Source organism: Heloderma suspectum, chromosome 7, assembly GCF_057233095.1.
Source record: "Heloderma suspectum isolate Gila_16-S chromosome 7, 16-S_ref, whole genome shotgun sequence".
NCBI lineage: Eukaryota > Metazoa > Chordata > Lepidosauria > Squamata > Helodermatidae > Heloderma > Heloderma suspectum.
Genome location: NC_139464.1, coordinates 33,866,799 through 33,887,433, shown reverse-complemented (window position 1 = coordinate 33,887,433; position 20,635 = coordinate 33,866,799). Strand labels below are relative to the sequence as shown.

At 41.6% G+C, this 20,635-nt stretch overlaps 2 protein-coding genes across 8 annotated transcripts in view; one reads left to right on the top strand and one right to left on the bottom strand.

The window, feature by feature from the left end:
- The window catches only part of MYBPC1 (myosin binding protein C1), an 86,590-nt gene that overhangs the window by 2,636 nt on the left and 63,319 nt on the right, over positions 1-20,635 (bottom strand). For 3 of the 5 annotated variants that reach the window (XM_084809578.1, XM_084809579.1, XM_084809577.1), the window contains 7 exons: positions 20,039-20,206; positions 18,502-18,590; positions 15,992-16,187; positions 14,044-14,183; positions 10,369-10,528; positions 8,448-8,584; positions 6,668-6,854 (listed from right to left, as the gene is read on the bottom strand). In XM_084809578.1, the coding sequence (XP_084665704.1) occupies positions 6,668-6,854; positions 8,448-8,584; positions 10,369-10,528; positions 14,044-14,183; positions 15,992-16,187; positions 18,502-18,590; positions 20,039-20,206 (1,077 nt within the window). Of the gene's footprint in view, positions 1-1,168; positions 1,209-6,667; positions 6,855-8,447; positions 8,585-10,368; positions 10,529-14,043; positions 14,184-15,991; positions 16,188-18,501; positions 18,591-20,038; positions 20,207-20,635 lie in introns of all 5 variants that reach the window. The other 2 variants (XM_084809581.1, XM_084809580.1) reach the window with 1 other exon arrangement.
- The window catches only part of LOC146339506 (uncharacterized), a 60,666-nt gene that overhangs the window by 8,813 nt on the left and 31,218 nt on the right, over positions 1-20,635 (top strand). The window lies entirely within an intron of this gene.

The window sequence follows — 20,635 nt, the reverse complement described above, 5'->3', positions numbered from 1 at the left end:
TTCACAACTCCTGTAATGTAACAATGGGCCCAGAGTGCCAACACGTCGATGCAATATGCTACACTACATGTCTTTTGTTTTACTAGTTGATTAGCAGTGTTGGGGCCAATCCTTGTTGGGGGGGGGGGATAGTTTTTTGATTGCCTACAGTATTTCCTGGGGGTCTGTACATATTGAGGTCCCATGAAGCAGGAGAATCATGTGCATGGTCTTACGTTACACAACTTAAAGTCCAAATTCCAACAGTAGTTCCCTTAGATTGCTGAGGTTCATTATGGGGGGGAAACCCCTGAGAAACCCTTCTGTTTGGCGTTCTCCCAGAATTGTCACCATTTCTTGATCTATGGAGCAAGCATAACTGCTAATAACCAAGACTTACCTTCTGATGCTTTTCTGATTCATAACACGAATCTAAAAACTTAAGGACCTTTTGAAGAAGAACTTATCAAATACCTCCCGTACATTCCAGCTCTGCTAAGTCAGTCATGTTTTACCATTGACCCTTAGGGAGATAGCTTTTTCCACATTCAACCCAATGAAAAACACAAGGGGCATTTCTGTGCAGTCTACCATATCAAGGTAAAACTGCATCATTTGATTTTGACTCAAAGTAATTAAGGCATGTTACTGAAAGGTTTTTTTTAAACACTCTTTTGGGCTATGCTTCCCTAATGCAGAAGACAGACAAAAGAAAAAAAACTGGCATGCTTTTAAAAGCATTCTTTAAAGTCACTGTAGTGTAAAATGTTCAAGTAAAATTAGGTAATAATTGGGTATCAATAGCATCATTTTTTTGCGGCATCTGGACCTTGAAGCAAATAGCTAGCTTTAAATGCTAGAATGCTCTGATATTTGGCTTGCTTATTTATGTGTAGTAAGCTGTTAACTGGGCTCATGCTTTGTCTCATCTTGCTGAAGTATTTACATAAGCTGTTAGTAAGTGGTTGCATCATTACAGAATTGCAATCACAAGCATTTATTGGGCAGAATCAGTGCTATTTGTTAATTATGAGCACAGTAATAGAAAAAGTCAGTCTACTGTAATATTGATTTTACTACCCCATTTTCATTAAATGACATAATGAAAATTATGCCATACATAGGGTAGGCTTTGTATGACACGACAACAGCCATAAGCTTCATATGCAGGGACCATATGAAAGCTTACCTTAGATGACACTATACATTCAAAAATCCTTACTGTGCAACTAAGGGAGAGAGAGAGAAAGAAGTTGTAAGCACTTAACTTGCTAAACACAAAAGTACAGAACTTGTTGAGTGAAATTATGCTCACAGCTATGATAAGATGATGTTTTAATCCTTAGTCATGTAAAGCATGTAAGAGAGAGAAAGAAGCAAATGGAAAGTCAAAATAGGCAGGGGTCTAGCACTACTTCAACATTACTATTAATACATGAAGCTTTATTAATTATGCACAAACACAAATGATTGGCTCTGGCAGCTAGTCTAGGGGACACAATGGAGCCAATCAGATTGTGCCACTAACCTAGGACCAAAACAAAAAACTAAACTGAACCACACACATATATATATCCAGGATGTTTCTCAATATAGGAAAAAGCCACACACATAGCACTGAACTCTATATATATGTGTGTGTGTGTGAAAATTCTAACAGGCAAAATTATCAAGTATTACACACAGTATAGATGTAACACAATTCACATCCTATTATATACCTTTGCAAATGATGCTGATATCATTTAAGAAACAGTATTTATTCTGCACGAGCCTCTTTATACATTTGGGGGGCATTTAGAAGGGAGTAGCTCTTAAAAGAAATATCCAATCTAGGTAGAATGGTTAATGTATATTACAGGCTATTATTTACTTTATAAGATTAATAGTGCAAACCTATGTATATTTACTCAAAGGTAAGTTCCACTGTGTTCAATGGGGCATACTCCCAGGTAAGTGTGCATCTTTAGTGCACCACCAACCTGTGTGTGGTCAACGTGGCCCTCTTTAATAATTCAGAATTTGATATGTTTCTGCTCAGAACATTTTATTTATTTATTTAATAGGCATATACACCTCTGACCATATTTAAAAATATCTCTAAGCTTTATTAAATTTCATTATTGATTCAGCTCTAGGCTGTGGTCTGCAGGGTTATTATGGACAGTTATTTCAATCCTTCTGAATGTTAAAATAGACACAATTATTTGATGTATGGGGAATGTTGCTAAAGGATGTATAGGTTAAGAAAATTACATGGGTGTAGGACTATTTCTAGAGATGAAAAGTTCTAACCTAAAGTTTCATAATCCAGATGTTAGTTCCCAGATTCTTGATTAATTTGGCCTTCTTTGCCCATGCCATAGCCAGTATGCCATGGAGCAACTATATAATCTAAGAACAAATATGAAATACACGCTTTTCATGCAAACACATTTTATATAAGAAGAAAGGAATGAAATGGAAGGTAATGCCTAGTGGAATATGATTTTAGAAACCTGTTTCTGCCCCGCCAAGCAGATTGGTTCTCCTGGGGTAATTACTCCATGATATATCACTGCAGAATTAGAATATTTGTACCAATTTATTCTCATTTGAAATAAACCAGTTGTAATTTTCTCAGTAGCTTTCTACTGGTACGAATAAAGCATTCCAGTCTCACATATTAGATTGTATCTGTAACTTCACAACAGCAACATGATGGCAACGTTTGCTATGTCACACTCCTCAGTTCACTCAATCTGGAGTAGTTCTGCTGACGTCAGTAGGACTCCTTGAGAATAAGTGGCCTGACAATTGCAGCTTTTGGGGGTGATCCAAAACTCCTTGGTCAACTGAACGTTCTCAAGTCAACTTCCTTCATTAATTTCAAGGAGCTTTGTCTCTTCTCCCACCAGCCAAATAACAACCTTTGCAAAAACAACAACAACAACCCCAAACTACCCACATTCATGAATTTTTATGCCTAAGAGCTTGTCTGCACTGGTCGTTTTCAGAGTGTTTGATTCCCATCAGATGCTTTCGATGCACATCCAGTTTCCTACAGCTTTCTCCCTTCTGCACTTCATATGGGGGAAACTGCAGTGCCGATACAGGGACGAAGCACAGACTGAACCCATGCGCAGAAGCAACAATGACGCTTCCCCTGCATTTCTCATGCTACTCCTATGGTGGCTGTATGGTTTGCAGAAGGGGAGTCCAAGGGTCCTCGAATTGCAACTGGTGCAGACAAGCATCATCAACATATCCTTTAGGAATCTTCAAAAGATATACTCAGTAGCAGAAACAACAGTTAAAGAGGTGGTGACCTAGGACTGGCACAGGGGGGCCTACACTGACAAGAAGACAGGATTGGGGTTTGGAAAATTAATCAGGTAGCTGTTCTTTTTAAGTATACCATATAAGTTGATAGATGCAGTTTTGTTGCAAAACTATTTCAGACCCAGTGAGATCAATTACAAAACTCCTATTGATTTCAAAGGATACAAATGGAACTTGTTACGCCTTGAAAACCACAGTATGTGTGACACAGGGATCTGTGCATAAGATCTCCTGGTTTGTTGGTTTGTTTTTAAGTGATAGTAGCAGCTGGAGGGGGGATTCAGATTGGTACTTTGGCAGGGAGTGGGCTAATCAAGAAAACAGCATGGGGGAAGGGGTTAAACCCCCTCCGATAGCACCATAGTCCCCATCTGAATAGGTGGCCTTCTATGGCTTCCAGTATTACTTAAAAACATACACAGAGAGAGGAAATCCTGTTCAAGGATCTGACATGTTGTATCTCATTTGGTCCTGACATTCAAATAAAGCAACACAGGAACAGAGCAAAAGTCCTTCATCAGTACTTGGCTTCAAAAATGGAAACAAAAATTGGGACCTTCTTATTACACCATAAAAGTTCAACGAATATATGAAAGTCGTCATAGGCAGTGTGTGCGCATGTGTGTGCGTGCGCACACACACATAATATTTTGTTGCATTTCTACAATGGCCAATACGTACACACACAGGGTGCAGTTCAGAAACAGAAAAAATAGAGGTATTTGAAAGAAGAATTAGACCCTAATGCTAGAACCTAACAATTCCTCATTGGGGCCACTTCCATTAATTTCAGTTGGGGAGAAGACTGTATCCAACTGTGGGGCAGCCCTGTAAGGAGCTGAGCTGAGCAGAACCTGTATGAAACCACTTGATTTTGGCTTCAGTGACCTTTTTGAAAAACCTGGATGTTCTTGAGAAAAGTGACTAATCATGTAATCCTATATATGTCTACTCAGAAATAAGTCCCATTAAGTTCAGTGAGGCTTACTCCCAGGCAAGTGTGTGTAGGATTGCAACCTTCATTGATGGAATTATTGTTGACCTTAGTGACTGCAGGTTATGGTGGAAGCATGACTTAGATGCCCAACCAGTTGAACAGGAAGAAAGACTGCTGAACCACCCCACAGATAGATTATCAAGCAGCCAGTAAGTAAGAGGTGTGTGACTTGAGTTAATAAATCACAATATCAAATTCCAGGGGTGGGGGTGACAGTAAAGGGAAAAAAGAATACAACTCTGCAATGAGATATTCACAACACACCAATTTCTTTTATGGATGTGAACCAAAATTACATTCACGCTTTCGGTGTGAAGATTTCGGCTGTTCCATCTCTAGATGTTAAAATAGAGAATGTTGGCAGCTGAGGTGTAAAGAATAAATTGCTCTCATATATATGGAAGGGACTCAATGTGGATGAAACAGCTATACATATGTAGATTTTTAGAGCCACTTTTTACCACAATGTACAAGTCACTGGAGGAATAGACATCTTTATTGTGTTTTCCATACGGGCATTTATAGCTAGGACTGTGAGAATACAATTACATGCTAAATTTCTGAAGCAGTGTGAGACTTACAGCTTGAAGGCTTATGAGTTATAATGAGAGATTAGCTTAACCTGGCCTTTTAGACTTAGAAATAAAGGAAATGGCTTTTTTACAGCTAATCATTTCTCATGTGGTGTAGAAGAGTGAGTTTGCCTAGAATGACACATCACTTCTATGCAGAAAAATAGGTAACAGGGAAACTCAATAAATATGCCTACCCTAATAAATGCACAATGATATCTACACATGGAAATTTTGTGACACAATTCACTTCTACCTTGTTTGAGTTGTTCGAAAAGATAAATAAGAAATTACACATACAAAGTCCAAAGTAGAACTGCAATATACTATTAACACATTAAATAAATTTAATATTATCTAAACAATGAATGATACTTTTGATTTTTAATACCATAAATTATCCTAAGATTATACAACACTAAATGCAGCTCCTTCTTTTATCAGGACGTTTCACCTTGACATTTGAATAAAATACCCTCAATAATTTAAAGCTTTCTTTCGTTTAACAGACTACATAAATTATCTTTGCTTGTCTTCTCAAACTAGCAAAACAATGCCATAAAGCACAGGCACAACTATATGAATTATGTATATAGGTTTTGAACATGAGTAGAAAAAAAGGGAGATAAAGCCAAACTTGAAAGTCTGCAAAATTCAAAGCAAATTTTACTGAATCTGCCCTGTTTCCTACCCAATTAAAAACAACTATATACATATTTCAAAAAGTTGTGCCATTGCTTTATGCCACTGTTCTGCTAGCTTGGGAGGACAAGTAAAGAAGGACTGCCTTTTTTGTACCTAGAAAACATCCACAAGCTTCCAGTTCAGTGCAAATGTGCGGAAGCTTGGTAAGGCACTCAGCTTGCTGTACCATGGTAAAAGGCAGGGATGAGGTGTGACCCTAGAGCCCTTACATGTGCCTACATGTCTGTGACTGGTCAGACACTCTGCAGTATAATCAAAGTATTCCTACTGATGTTGATGAGACTGTAAAAAGTGCTTTGTCTGTTGTGTCAGTGAAAATCAAGATACAGGCAGTGGCAGCTGGTGGCTCCAATGTTGGTGGGGCTGTAATGCCATTCTGGGTTTCAGTCAGATCCAGCCAGAACTCTAAAGGTGTTATTCAAGGTGCTGAGCCCATTTTGGGGCTAGAGTCCAGCACCACTGATAGCTCATTTAGAGTTCTGGCTGGTTCTGACTAAAACCCAGAATGGAATCGGAGCCCCACCAAAATCGGAGCCACCAGCCTCCACTGGACTACAGGCTCCTTAAATTAGATCAGTCTTTCTCCAGACTGCTTCTGAGTTAAAAATAAAACAGTGGGAAATCCAGTCACAGATCTGCCACATCTCATTTGGTTTAGCCCTGATATTACCCTTTTCCCTACAGCAGCCTTCCCCAACCTTGTGCACCCCAGATGTCGTGGACTGAAACTTCCATCATTATCAGCAGCATGTTGGCTGACAGTTATGGGGACTGTAGTCCCACACATCTGGAGGGTCCCTGGTTGGGGAAAGCTGATCTATACCATCCCTGAGACATATTCCTGACATTAAAAAATAACACATTCCACAGCTCTCAGTGAAGCCTAAATATTTCACCAACATTTTGCAATTATTTCCCATGTAATAAATAAATTACCTCCTCTCTAAAATATATTTTATTAAAATTTCCTCCCAAAATAAATTTTAAAAAGCAAGATGTAGCTCTATACTCCCAAATCCCACAGAAAGCAGGCCTCTTTCCCCAATCTATGTTTTTCTACCAAAAACTATTTCATCTAGTAGGGACAACTTACCTTTTACTTCCAATTTGCACTCAACTTCTGCCTCACCAAGGTTGTTGACTGCCTTGCAGGTGTATGTGCCACCGTCATAGGGGCTCGGTTTGCGTATCTCCAGGGTACAAACACCCTGATTACCAAACATCCTGTACCGGGGGTCATTCACTATAATTATTTTGTTCTTCATCCATGTTATTTTAGGCTGCAGTTAAAAGCACACAGAGAGAAAGTGTGAAATGGAACACAAAATTCCCTTCCTGTGGTGGTCTTAGATGTTAGATGTTTAACATCTAAAGTTAGATGTTTACACAGGGGAGCTATTTAGATCATAGCATTCCATACTTTTTAAGGACAACTCGCTTAAGGTTTTAATGGATTTAGTATACTTTTGTATGTTTTACTTTGGTTTTATTGTATTTTGAAATGTTGTAAGGTACCCTGGGAATTTTATGGAAAGGTGTGATATACTACAAATCGCTAAAACAAATACATAAAATACTCTTGTTTGGATTCTGAACCTATCACCTAGCTGCACTTAACGGATGGATGCATCAGTCTGTATCGGGTGGGGAATCCCTTTCACTCTGAGGGCCAAATTTAGTTTCAGACAAGCTCTCGGGGGCCACATTCCAGTGGTGCATGGCAATGAAGGGAAATGGGGTGGGGCCAAAGGCAAAAGGGGTGGGGCCAAAATACAAAAAACCCAGCATATTTTAGCTTAAAGCCCTTACTGCCATCAACAAAGCCTTAGGAGAAGCATTTCAACCTTTTAGAATGGGGAAAAACAGCACAAAAGCTGGGAAGCCACCCAATTAAAGGGGGTGGGTCCAAGGGAAGGGGGCATGGCGCTCTGGAGAACCACGGAGGTCTGGATTGGGACCCCAGGTGGACCAAATTTTGCCCCCAGGCCTGATGTTCTCCACCCTTGGTCTAGTTGTAGTCCATGTTACTTTCACATGTATTCACTCATAAATTAGTTCCGTCCACTTTAAATCTATGATATTTTTTCAGCATCCGCCCAAAGATTCACATTTAACTATGTATTTAAATACACATTTTTGAATGCATTTTCTCTCAAAACACACATTTCTACATGCATCTTGTTGCATATTTTGAGCTGAGAACTAAGTTGCAGCATTCAGAGAAGTGCAGAACATGATAGTTACATTCTGATCTACACGTTCATTTGGGTGGCGCCGATCAGGTCAGTTTGTATTTAGAATGCAGAAAGATCAGTTTTCTCAATGTGGCTGTGTGAGTGGCTTTGTGCATGATGCAGACAGCAAGTGCCACGCAAATGCAGGGCCTCAGCAGCCAGGTCCCTTTCTCCATGTTGAAAAAGGTGTGGAACTCTGTGCCTTTCCACCAGGATTCCTCCAGCAGGGATTTCTCCGGGGAGGAACCCAAGGAGGCTCTGTGGGCAAGATGCGGAACCTCGGCAGTCTGGGTTAGGCCCACAGACTGGACGTTTGGCATCCCTGCAGTAAAGGCACAGGAGCAACGGTAAATATGTCCATGTAGCTCACGTAGGAGGTTCATTAAAAAGGCAGCATAGTGCTAGTGGTGCTGATGAGATTACACAGCTATTTTGCTACACAGCAAAGGTGTGGAAGAGGTGGGAGCTCAGGGTTCCCAATACTGTCCTGGGTAGAGTCTACCCTTTAAACTCTTCATTCTGTCCTAAGGTCAGATCAGCTTGGTAAAGAAAAGCATTATTCTTTTTGAAAATGTCCACGTTCATTTAAAATTTCTCATGCTGTCTTGTAAGACGAATATATATATAAATATATCTTACCTTGGGATTTCCTCTGACACTGCAGTTCAAAGTTGCATTGTAACCAGATACAGCATATGTGTCAACTAAAGGCTGAGTAAACAGCGGTGGTTCAGTGAAATTGAACTCTTCATAAATTGGGTTCTTGTAGACTTTACCTGCAGAACACAGACATCAAACACTCCTTGCTAAAGGTGCTAGATCACCCTTATTTTAGAAGGCAACACCCCCTCTTTTGGGGAAAAAATTAACGTTTATCATAGTTCTGGAGAGGATAACAATTGCCCCTAATTTCATAGTACTCACTTCCATAGAACACAATGGATTTTGGAGACACCATGACTACAAAACGTGCCTTTTTTTTTTTTTTACGTTCTTATTTGGCAAAATTCATGTACAACCCCCACTAAATTCAAATGGATTTGGCACAGCCCCTTTAGAAGAATGATTATGGGGAGTCATCATCACAAAATACTGGATACATCATAGCTTTTCATATGACAACCTTGTTAAGGACTTTTACTGCTCTTACCACAGCCATCCAAAGGACCTCTATATAATCGCTTCTTTTAAATTTTCCCATTGCCTTCATGTTTTACGTGTTCCTGTCCACTGGTGCTGATGTGGGGTAGGGATGGAGCTGAAAAAAGAGCCACCTCTCCTGGTCTCTCCACAAATACAATGGAGGTTGGGCCAGGAAGATACTCTTTATGATGTAGCCTAGCTTGATACTCTTTCTGACGGGCTTAGATTCGTATTTATTAAGTGTCACCATTGCTTGCTCAGCCTGATAGGGTGACCATTCAGAATCCTTGTTTTGCTGCAGGCAGAATATTCTTCATGAAAAGGATGAGGAAGTGTTGGTTCCGCAGAAAGTGGGGACCAGCCAAAATGGTTCCGCGCCAAATACCAGGATCTGCCTTCTAGGCACACTCATGGAAGGTGCCTCTGTCTGATTTTGGGGGATCCTGCCCCTGTACCAAGCATACCCCATTCAAAAACCCACTGTGACCTACTGACCCATTGACCCACAGTGTAGCAATTTCAGAGGGCTGAAGGGGCTGCCATGGGGAGTGGGGAGAGGAAGTCTGCGTCCTCCAGCCCGGTTGCACATGCCTAAATCTGGTTCCAATCCCTTATATAAAACTGTCCTGCTATTCTGAATAGCTACATGGGATGAAAATCTCCCTTGTGCCTGGGGCATAGGTTAAATCTTCCTTGCACTCTCAAAATAGAATGCTAAATAGTTTACAAGCTTTGCAGACAAGATGGGTTTGGCATAATATGCAGTGACAGGAAAAATTCTAGTCACTTTTCAGACCACCTTCCTCCTTGCAGATGTCAAGGCGGAGTCACAGGACCATAAACTAAGATGGTAAATACAGAAAAAACGTCTTTGTCTGCCTGAATCGAAGGTGGTTGTGGTGGACCAGTTGTGTGAACTAGCCCTGAGTACAAATGATCAGCACACCAACAACAAGTTGTGTGTGAAAATCCACACAGCTCATCATAGGCACACCAAAGGTTATTGTTTATGCAGTATGCAGATCAGTTCACTACACATGCAGACCAGGCGAAATTTGTTTCAGCATTATATTGAAGGAAAAAAATTCCCACAGATTTTAGCAGGTGAGGTCTGCAGCCTAGTGAAAAAAATTCCAGTAAGTGTTTTTTTGTCTCTCTCCCACAGACAAATACATTTATATTACAACTCAAACCAAGAACTGAATCTTCTGTACTCTGCTGTGCCCTCCAAAACTGTGTTATATTCTTTATGCACAATCAAATATTATCAATAGTGATACACTATCAGGCAGCTGCACATTACTATATGCAGCCCCCAAAGCATGAACAATACAAGCTACCCCAACTTCTCCTTCTTTTATCAGCTTTCTTTTGCCATATTTTAGTGTCACAGTTTTTTAGAGTTAAGCTAGCTAACCATCCTTGGCAATCACGGCGCTCTCTTTTGTCATTGTTACATCTTCGCTGAGGCCACACATATTTTCAGAAAAGATCCGGAAGAAATACTCATTCCCAATGACAAGTTCAGTAATGGTTGCGCTGGTTCGGTGATAGTGTTCGATGACAGTGAACCATTCCTGCAAGATACAAGCCATGTTAAGTTGGTCTAACTCTGTGACTCTCTACACCAGCCCACTAAGTTTAATGGGAGTGACTCCTAGGGAAGTGTGCACAGGATTGCAGCTTTAAGAGTGCGATTTGTTACCAACCAATTGACTTTTTATAAGCCGTCCTTATGAGAGGACAACCAAGAGATCCAGTGTTAAGGGAAGTGAGAAGGTTTATTAGTAAGTTCAGACTTGTTGTGAAACAAATAATAAAGAAAATGTTGTTTATTTAGTAAATATGTATGCTGCCCTTTAAGTTCTTTGGATCCTGGCCAGGGCTGGACCCATTAATCCAAAGCATTTTGTACATAGCAATGATAACAAAACAGTGAATGTATCCATTCAGTTTTATAATTAGCAGCTTTATACTTTTTTGCAGCTGGTGATGCAAGAAAATAACAACAATAGTACACTAGCTCTGCAGGTGCTCAATTATGAATTGGAGGTGCTCAGTTATAAACACATTTTGGGAAACTACATGTTTCATGAATTTCTGTACCATTTTGGTAGTCTGCCCAGGAGCACCAAAGGCCTAACATCGCTGCAAAGTTTAATGAATAGAACGTGAGTAACTTGGTACTAAAATCTGACTAGAAAGCAAAAGCAAGTAACTTGGCCCATCCCATTTAGTAGCCCAGAGGATCATTCTAGGAAAAGCAGTTTGATGAAATGTGAGTTTTGAGAAGTTACAGGTAGGGAGGAGGCCAAAGGTCCCGTTGTCGGTTGATTGGTAAAGTACACTGCAGATAAAGCCAGAGAATGGCAGAAGAAAAACAACAAAACCTCTTTTATGCGTCTGACTTCAAGAAGTCATTGCACCCAAGTCACCAAGTTAAGGTAGAATAGCAATATTTTTCATAGGAGTAATATTAAATCCCAGCAGTTTCTCAAAATTCAAGAATAATTTACAGAATGTACCATATAAAAGTCCAAAGCACACTTTGAAAGACCCTCGGTCAGCTTGTCAGAGGAGTAACCAAAAAAAAAAGCACAGGCAGGCAAAAGGAATATGAAGTTCACAACAGGCAAGGCCTGTTCCTTGGTCACACCAGGAAAGGGGAAAGCAATTGTGTGGTCTTATAGCAGTTGCCATGAACATGTCATCTATCAAAAATGAATTATTTCCCCAGTCCTATCAATGGAATGGGGCGGGGGGGGGGGAGTTGCATGCATGCTTGCATGCAGAACATAATTATGTGCAAGGTTCAGCCCCTGCAACATGTGAAGAAAAACAAGAACAAGAACAGGAAGATGCATCTGAGCATGTGCCAACTGCTGCTCCTTCACTGCTAAGTAACTGTCTCCAGCACTCTCCCATTTGGGATGAGGAAATATACTTCAGTTTACCGGGGCTTCTGCTTCTGGTTTCTATGTGGGATTAAAGATCAGCTCTTTACATGGGCTGACATGGGCTGCAAGTTCTCTGCAGCCTTGGGCTGGAGAGCAAGAGAGCAAGCCACAAATCAGTGGGTCTCCGGACAGATCCAAGTCTCTCTCTCTCTCTCTCTGCAAAGCGGTATGGGGCTTCGTTGCTGTCAGTTGTTTATGGGGGGGGGCACTTTCTTCTTCCTCCCCTGCCAGCTTTGTGCTCACTTTGAGCCTCTCCTAGCCAGGCCAAGAAAACTCTCCTCCCAGCCCAGGTCAACAGGCAGAGATGCTGGAGGAGGCGTGGGGTGGGGTGGGGAAGGTCAGTTGTGATTTTCCTGCTCTGGCCCAATGGCTTCTTCTTCCTCAGATGGGGTTATAGTGGAAGCACACAATTACGGCCATTAAAGCGGATTTACATTTAAATAGTGCATTATCTCTGATCTTTTAAGAAGTGGGATAAAGTTCAAAAAACGCTGGATGTGCCCTGGAGGTTGACGATGTCGTGAAAAGACCCGCAAACTTCCATGAGTGACCCACCACAAGTGCCTCATATAAAAGATTAAAAGCCTCATATGAAGGAGCCCCCAGAGAGTAATATACACGCTCTGCTAAAAATGTAGCTGAGGGAAATGGTAGCTCAAACCGTTTTCTCTCTCTCTTGCCATATATATTTATATCTCATGTCCAAATGTGCCCCTCCTATTATATGACTGTAATTGGCTACTTTTATTTCAGAGTTTCAAACAAACTGCAAAGGATAGTCTGAATTCTCTGCTGGGAAGCAGCTACTTTTTAAAAAATGTCATTTTGAAATGGTTATTATTTTCAGATATGCAGTCCAGCAAATGCTGTCCCCATAGAGAAGGTGCTCAGAAACCACATACGGTGATTTGAAGCCTAGACTATATTTCAGGGTTAAACCCAGCATCATACTAGCAGAATCTGCTGTTGCAACAGGTCTCTCTCTCTCCTGTCCTCTCCTCTCCACCTCCCTAAAATCTGCTCCGGAGGGTTTCCCAAGGGGGACAGCTACATGGAAAGGGGATGAGAAGCGCTTTCTGGTTGTATCTGGGTTTTCTTGACATCACTTTGGGTCGCCAGGGGCATGCGAAGCAGGAAAAGCGGAGTATACAGCACCTAAAAACCAGCTTTCATGGGCCACATGAAAGCGGCTCTTATTCTGGGTGGGTGGAGTAGAACTGAGCATCATCAGCCACATCAACCCTGCTCAGCGAATGAGAGAGGCTTGTTCCCCACCCCTGACAGCGCTCCCCCCTGTGTGAGTGTGTGTGAGGCTTTCCTGCAGAAACAAGAGTTCAGGGCTGGGAAAGCAGAGGCTAGCCGAGGGAGGCAGCTCCAGGCCTTTCCCTCTGTGCAGCTATTCACAATATGACATGCACAGTAAAGTCTGTGTGCCCTACTGTCAATGGGGAAAAAGGGTGAATGCGGGGAAGGGCGGCCCCACCCCTTAACCATGTCACTGCCAGATCACAACCATGTCACAGAGGCATGCCCAGGAATTAGGGGGTGGGGCACACTGCAGCGGAGCCATCTGGGAGCTAATTTAAGTAAAAAATACGGACTAAAAGGACTTCCTGAAAATGTGGCTTTTCAAGAGGGAAGCTGCTGGTTGGCTGCAGATTGGCGACAGTGTTATCTGTCGCAAATGACCCTGATGTGCTCTCTCTCCGCATTAAATCAGCCATGTAGATTGGCCCCAGGCCCCTGGAGCAGATTTCCATGGCATGCAGAGGGAAAGAGGAATCCCCCACCCTCTCAGTTCCACGGACAGATTTGCTTCCATCAGAATTACACAGTTGGATACAGTCTTTAACTGTAAAATGACAGGGGTATTTTGAAGCTAATAAGCAGTAGGGGGGAAATCCAGTGCTCTTTCCGGGCAATGGATTTTCCCAGTTACAAAGGCAACCAACTACAGAGGCCAAGTTCATTGTAAGGTCCTTTCCAACAGCAGTTAGAAAAGGCTTTTAAGTGGCAGATGAACTTGTATCTAAAAGCACATGCATGCATAAATGGTAGCAACTTTTCCAGACAGCCTTGCACATGAAAACTTAGTGATCGCGCCCTAAGACTTGCCATGCGGAAAGCCTACCTACCATACTCTTTTTGTCAGCTTTCTGGATTGTGTAGCCAGTAATGTTTGCATTCCCATCATCCTTTGGTGGCTTCCATTCCAAGGCAACATTCTCTCCCCAGACATCAACAATGTTTACAACTTGGGGTGGACCTGGGCGATCTGTGGCAATAAAAGTGGCACCATCAGTATTGTTAATTTTACCTCCATATGTGATTATGCTCAATTTATATAACTCACAGGGCTCAGCCTTTTTTGGCACAACATTTTTATTTTCTTTTGAGGGTTGCACAAAGGTTATGGCTCCCAGATGGCCAAAAGGCCTTTAGGGTGGCATCTCCAGTCCCTGACGCCATCATGCAACTTCTTCCTCTATTTCTGTGCTACAGGGTGGCTTTGCATCCTGACACTCTGCTGCATCTGATGACAGTGATGATTTCCAGCATTGTAACTTCCCACTAGATTTGACTGTATTGTTGCATAATCCTGGAGCAATTCTTGAATCGCATCTTACACTACACCCTTAGGTTAGAATCCTATGCACATTTACTTTTTTAACATTTATTTTAAAGATCAAATGATCTCCAAGGTAGCTTACAACAGATGACTGCAAGACAGAACAAAGTAATTAATTGTCTCTTCGTGGGGTGGCCAAGAAAGAGCTGTGTGTGTGTGTGTGTGTGTGTGTGTGTGTGTGTGAAAACATGATGTTCAAACTTCTACCCAGCTCTCCTGCTGCCATTGCTGCTGCAGTTGTTAAGGGGCCTGTTGCGAATCAAGGCATAATAAGCTCCTTCCCCTCAGGAAGTGTGCCTCCAGGCAGTACTGATTTTCACTGTCCCTAGATGGTGGGGCTTCTGGCTTGTCTCTCAGTGGTGCGACAGCTAAGAGAGACACAGGAAGGAGGCATGATGTTAAAGCCTCTTTCCAACTCTCTGGTGCTCTTGCCAGTTGCTGCTGCCCTGACAGGGAACTCAAGGCAGAAAACGGACAAAAGCCAACAATATTTAAAACAATCTTAAAAGCCCAGATAAATAATCAACAAGAACAAGTTTATAAAAACGGAGAGCAGGAGCAGCTAAACAACCCATGGACCTTCCAACTATGATTTATTTATTGTGACATGGGAACCAGGAACTCTGGCTTTTCTCTCCCCCAGCAAGCCAGAGAAATAACCTAAGAGCTGCTCATAAACCATAAGCCAGGTTTACCATCGAACTCTGGTTTATTGTGATGTGCAGACTGGGCCAGTATGTTGTTGCTGGTAGTAGACCGTTCCAGGTACTATGGTGTACAAAAAGATCAGAGAACAATTATGAAATATAATTAACCCATTTCTGGTTGCTTTTTCCTAGCTTCTTGCAGTTTATGTTTTAGGGACATTTGGACATTCCAAAGAACTGCCAGATCTCATAGCTAACAGGCTATATCGGGGTAAGCAACATTTTTGGACCCATGGGCGCACTAGCCATTTATTTTGGAGCTTAAAAGCACATTTCTCCCACAGTTACTTGGGCCCATATGCACTTATTTTCAGGATTCCCACTTTTCTTGACCTCCCTTCCAAGATTCTCACTTTTCTTGACCACCCCACTCCTTCCTTCTCCTCTTCCTTCCTGCTTGGGGTTTCCTTCCCCCACTACCTCCCTTCTCTCCCCCATCATTCCACCACACTCCCACCACTGCTTCGGCTTCCCGCCTCATTCATCTTTGCAGCTAGGAAGCAGGAAGTCAGCAGATTGGGAGATAAGTCTCTTGATCTGCCAACTTCGGGCTTCCTCACTGCTGAGTGTGGCAGGAGGCAGAAGCTGTGGTGGGGGTGAGTGGGAGAGGATAACAGGGGTGAATGGGAGGATGACGGGGGTTTGGCAGGTGCACTTGGGGGGCCTGGCATATGCCAGAGCATCCATGGGTGCTGGGTTGCTGACTCTTGGGTTGTATTCTTATCAACCATGAATTTTTAGACATACCAACTATTTGAATCTCTATTGTAGCTCTGTCCACCAAGTTGTCTACTTTGACTTTCATGTCATATTTCCCAGAGTGGCTCCTCTCTGCCTTTCGGATGAAGATGATAGAATCGTTTTCACTGTTGCGGATGTTAATTTGGTTTTTGTCTACATGGGTACCATTTTTCTTCCAAGATACCTTAGGCCTTGGTCTTCCCTGTGGCAAAAAACACATTTACGGAGCAAATCATTATATACCATTTTATTATCATCTGTTTGTTTGTTTGTTTGTTTTTAACGTGAACTTAAAGAAGAGGCAAAACAACAGAGGAGAGAACTGCCAAAGAGAAACTGAAAGTCAATGAGCTGCTTGCTGAGGTATAAATTTGAAACAAATTCAAATATATTGCAACTGTTCCTTTCAGTTATTTTCAAGGCAAAGAGCCTTGAAAACAACTCCTTATGATTTAACCACAATAACAATATGAAATAGCACTTCTGATACCAGATTTATTCTAATATGATAGGAAACAGCACATGCCCAGCATTGCCATAATTTTGCCACCTCTACAAAATAACTTTGGTTTTTCAGCATATTCTTTTCAACCCTTTTTTAGTCACTAGCAGCATGTACATCTGAATGGATATCACAGTTTCCACTGATGTAACCCACCAGATACACTGAAAGTCTGAACATCCAAATGGTTGATATGATGCCATGGGAACATAAGGGAATGTTCATAGGGCTAACATGAAAGCAGTCATAATTTGTTCACAGGATGGCATGACATCAGCAGAAACTGAGACAGCTTTGCTGAGTCACTATTATCAAAGTATGACTGACTTTAACAACTCTAGCTGATTCTGACTAAATTTCTGACACCCCAGTGTATTACATTTTTAGCAAAATATTTTATATGGGGTTCAAACACTGGGTTGTTCATCCCCCAACAGCCCAGAGTTCTGGGTTCAGATGTCACATAAGCAACTCAGGGGACAGGTCATCCCTGGGTTATTTATCACTGTGGAAGCAGGCAGGCTCAGGGGAAACGGCATGCATGCTCATTCCCGCTGCATTTCCAACAGCCCATGGTTTCTTAGCCGTGGGTTGTTTGTGACATGCTAACCAGGTCTTAGTCATATTTAAGAACAAGCCCATTTAAATCAGTGGGACAAGTTAGGAATGACTGACTTAAGTCTCATTGATTTTAATGGGTCTGCTCTAAGTATGACTAAATCTAGATTCAGCCCATAGTATGTAGGGTGCTTCTAGACAAGGCTTTTATTGCACCATCATCCTGCCTCATTGATGGAATTGTATGAGGGTCCAAACAACATCTTCCACTCAAAACCCTCCCACGTTTTGCCACAGCTCCTTGCATCTTTTTTCTTACCACCAAAAAATCTGTTAAGGAGAAAAAGACAGAAAAGCTGCACAATGCCTTCTGATTAGTAGCGCTAGGTGCCCTGCATCTGGAAGCACCCTTAGTGACATTTGCCTTGGTCATTCAGCTACCCACTAGACATCAAATTATACCTGAAATATGGGTAGACAGGAAAGAAAAGGCTCTTGCTTTGATTTGGTATGCATGAATACAACACTATGGAAGCGATAGCCTACAGCTAGGGACCATCTGGTGCACCCATCATTTTAATTCTTCAGTCTTGTTTCTTTTATCAGTAGAGCCACTACTAATGAGATCCTGCACTAGTAACATGGACTGTGCTACCTCTGAGAGTTCCAATTTTAAAGCTATTTTCCTAAATGCTTAAAAATGCTTCACATATATTCAGTTGAATCCAGAGTAACTTACACCACACTCCTATATATGTTTACAGAGAAGTAAGGTAAGTAGCTATAGGATTGGAGCCTTAGTCAAATTTTGGTCCATTGTAATCAATGTGAAAAATCAGACATGACTAACTTATGTCCCACTGATTTCAATGGGACCTGAGTGCAACTAACTTGCTCTGGATCCAACCCATTATTTCAGTAATCCCTACAACAGCCTAATAAAATAAGGGAGTGTTGTTATCAGAACACAGTCAGATTTTGAAAAATCCAATAGCATATGATAGTATGAAGATAAGAGGGAGAGCAGGGCCATTTCACCAGCCCTGCTGAAGACCTCCCTCATGAAGGCTCCTCGTCCCTCAGCTGTCGCCACCAGCAGCCCTTTCGGCAGATTGAATGGAGGAAGATGAGAGGAAGAGAGGGCCATTCTACCCGCCTTGCTAGAAGACTTAATTTCCCCCTCTTCCCTCCCCATACCTTTATCCTGGAGTGCTGTGTCTTTTTAGATTGTAAGCCTGCAGTCAAGGACTGTCTTGTTTAGCTGATTATATGTAAACTGCTCTGGGAGACTTTTTGGCTGAGGAGCAGCGTAAAAATATTTCAGACCACAACAACCATATGCTGCTCTTTAGATAATATAATGGTATCTTCATATTCCTTCATATTTCTGCCCTTTGCTCTGTTCTGCAGTAACAGTTACAATAACAATTTAAGAAAATACATATTTGTTCCATACCTGAAAGGGAATAACAAGATTCACAGCTTCTCCAACCCGTCGAACATAGGTTTGCTTTAAGTGTCTTGGCAGGCGAATCTTCGGAGGTTCTTAATTTTTAAAAAAAAGGCATTTGTTTTTAATACATTTGATTAACTAGATCTGATCCTGGTTGCATATGCTGGTCAATAAGCAGAGATTAAACCATAGTTTCCCGGTTTGGATGGAATTGAGAACTGTAGTTTAAGCTAACCACAACTGAAGTGCTCAAGCTGGCGCCCAAGGAAGTTGGGGAGCACTGAGATAAGTATATGGGCCCAATGGTTATTCTTGGCTTAATAAACTGCAATCTATTAAGAAGAGATCGTTATATCCGAACTGGCCTGTTACGTTTTCTAAAACGTATTCTCAAAGTTGAATTTCAAGAACAATATTTGAAAATTACATTAAAATGTTGAATTCTAAATCTGAAAAATGCAGATTTGGGCATAACTTTATTTTATCTCCAATATATACATGGATGCAGAAATCAGGGCTTAGGCTCTAACTCTCCTGGGGTGCCACCTCATTTGTGGCACCAGTCACTACTATTGCTGCTATGATGAACATGTGGGGTCTGAAAATGAAGCTGCTACCAAGCTTAATCCCAAATGGCTTCTTCCAGATTAAGAGCTTTTCTACACAAGGCATTTATTGCGCACTGGCAATTCTTTACTCACGGTTGTTTACGGGTTATTTAGACAACGCTGTAATCCTTCAGTTTTGCTTCTGTTTTTAAAGAGCACTTTCCCAAGGCTTTTTTAGAGAGGGGAAAATGAGTTATTTATTTCTGATGGCAAAAGAAAAGGTATTTTCCTACTACTTGTGTATTTGCGCTATTCCACTATGACACAGCACCACCTAGAAGTTATGTAGTAGAAAAGCAGGAAAGGAAAAGCTCTTTGCATAGAGCTCGGTTCTCAGTTTTGCAATGAAACAGGAAGTAGATAAAACAATTAACAGCCTTGTGTAGAAAAGCTCTCTGCCACTAGGTTGTTAGGGCAGACATCTCTTCCAAAGCAATTAAACAAAAATAGCCATTGCTGATTTCCACATACCATAAACTTGCCAGTCTACTCAAATGATTGCCTGCTCAGTAGCAATGACCCCAACCTCCAAAGACTTCATTGGACAGGAAGCACAGACACTTACACTGGACTGATTTAAAAATGGCTGGATGGCCCTTGCTGGTGCACACATAAGAAATGGGGGCAGATGTTGTGCTAATTCTAAATCAGGGGTGGGCATGCAGCCCCCCTAAGATTTCTTTGCATTTCCCAATGCCCCTGCAGCGGCAAATTGCAGCAGGTTCAGTGGTGCGGCAGCAGCAATTCTGCCTGTGGAGGGCAGGTGCAACCCCCGGTGAGTTCTTGGGGGGAGGGCAATTGGCCTCCAAACCTCCAGAAGTTGCCCACTCCTGGTCTAGATAATATACAAAGGAGTTGCTAGCAAAAGCAATATCAGACATAGTAAATTCTGTTCATATTCCCATGAGTTACAGGTAAATTGTCAATCTCACCTATAACTTCCTTGACTAAAATGGGCTGTGGATGCAGCCGAGGTTCACTGGGACCAGCAGCATTCACAGCTCTTACTCGAACAAAGATTTTTGCTCCAGTTGGAAGACCAGTGATGGTGAATTTTGTTTTGTCTGTTAGGTCAGGATTGGCCACAATCCATTCTTCCGCTGAAGTAGAATAAAAGTAGAAGGGAAAAAAGGATGAACATCAACAATCTTTATTTATATGCAAAATGTGGCTCTGTGACGAAAACCACTAAACTTTTTTTTTCCCAGTTAGATGTAGCAAACTGAATATATTTCATTTCCTTAAGGTATTTTGCAACTTTGTGGTCAAACCGCTAGTTCCTACTATGATGCAGAAGCAAACGTTATCTGATTTCAAAGGACTAACAGTATTCTCTGCTTTTGAGATCCACTAATGTACATTGTCACCAAAAAAGATAACAGGGTAAATTACTGAAAATTATACTCCTGTAGGGTAGGCCATCAGTATTATTGTATTGCTTCTTTAAATGGAAAGTTAACATTCAATTAACACAATAATTATCAGTTGCAATACAAAATTCCACATGGAATTGGATATCTGGCACACTC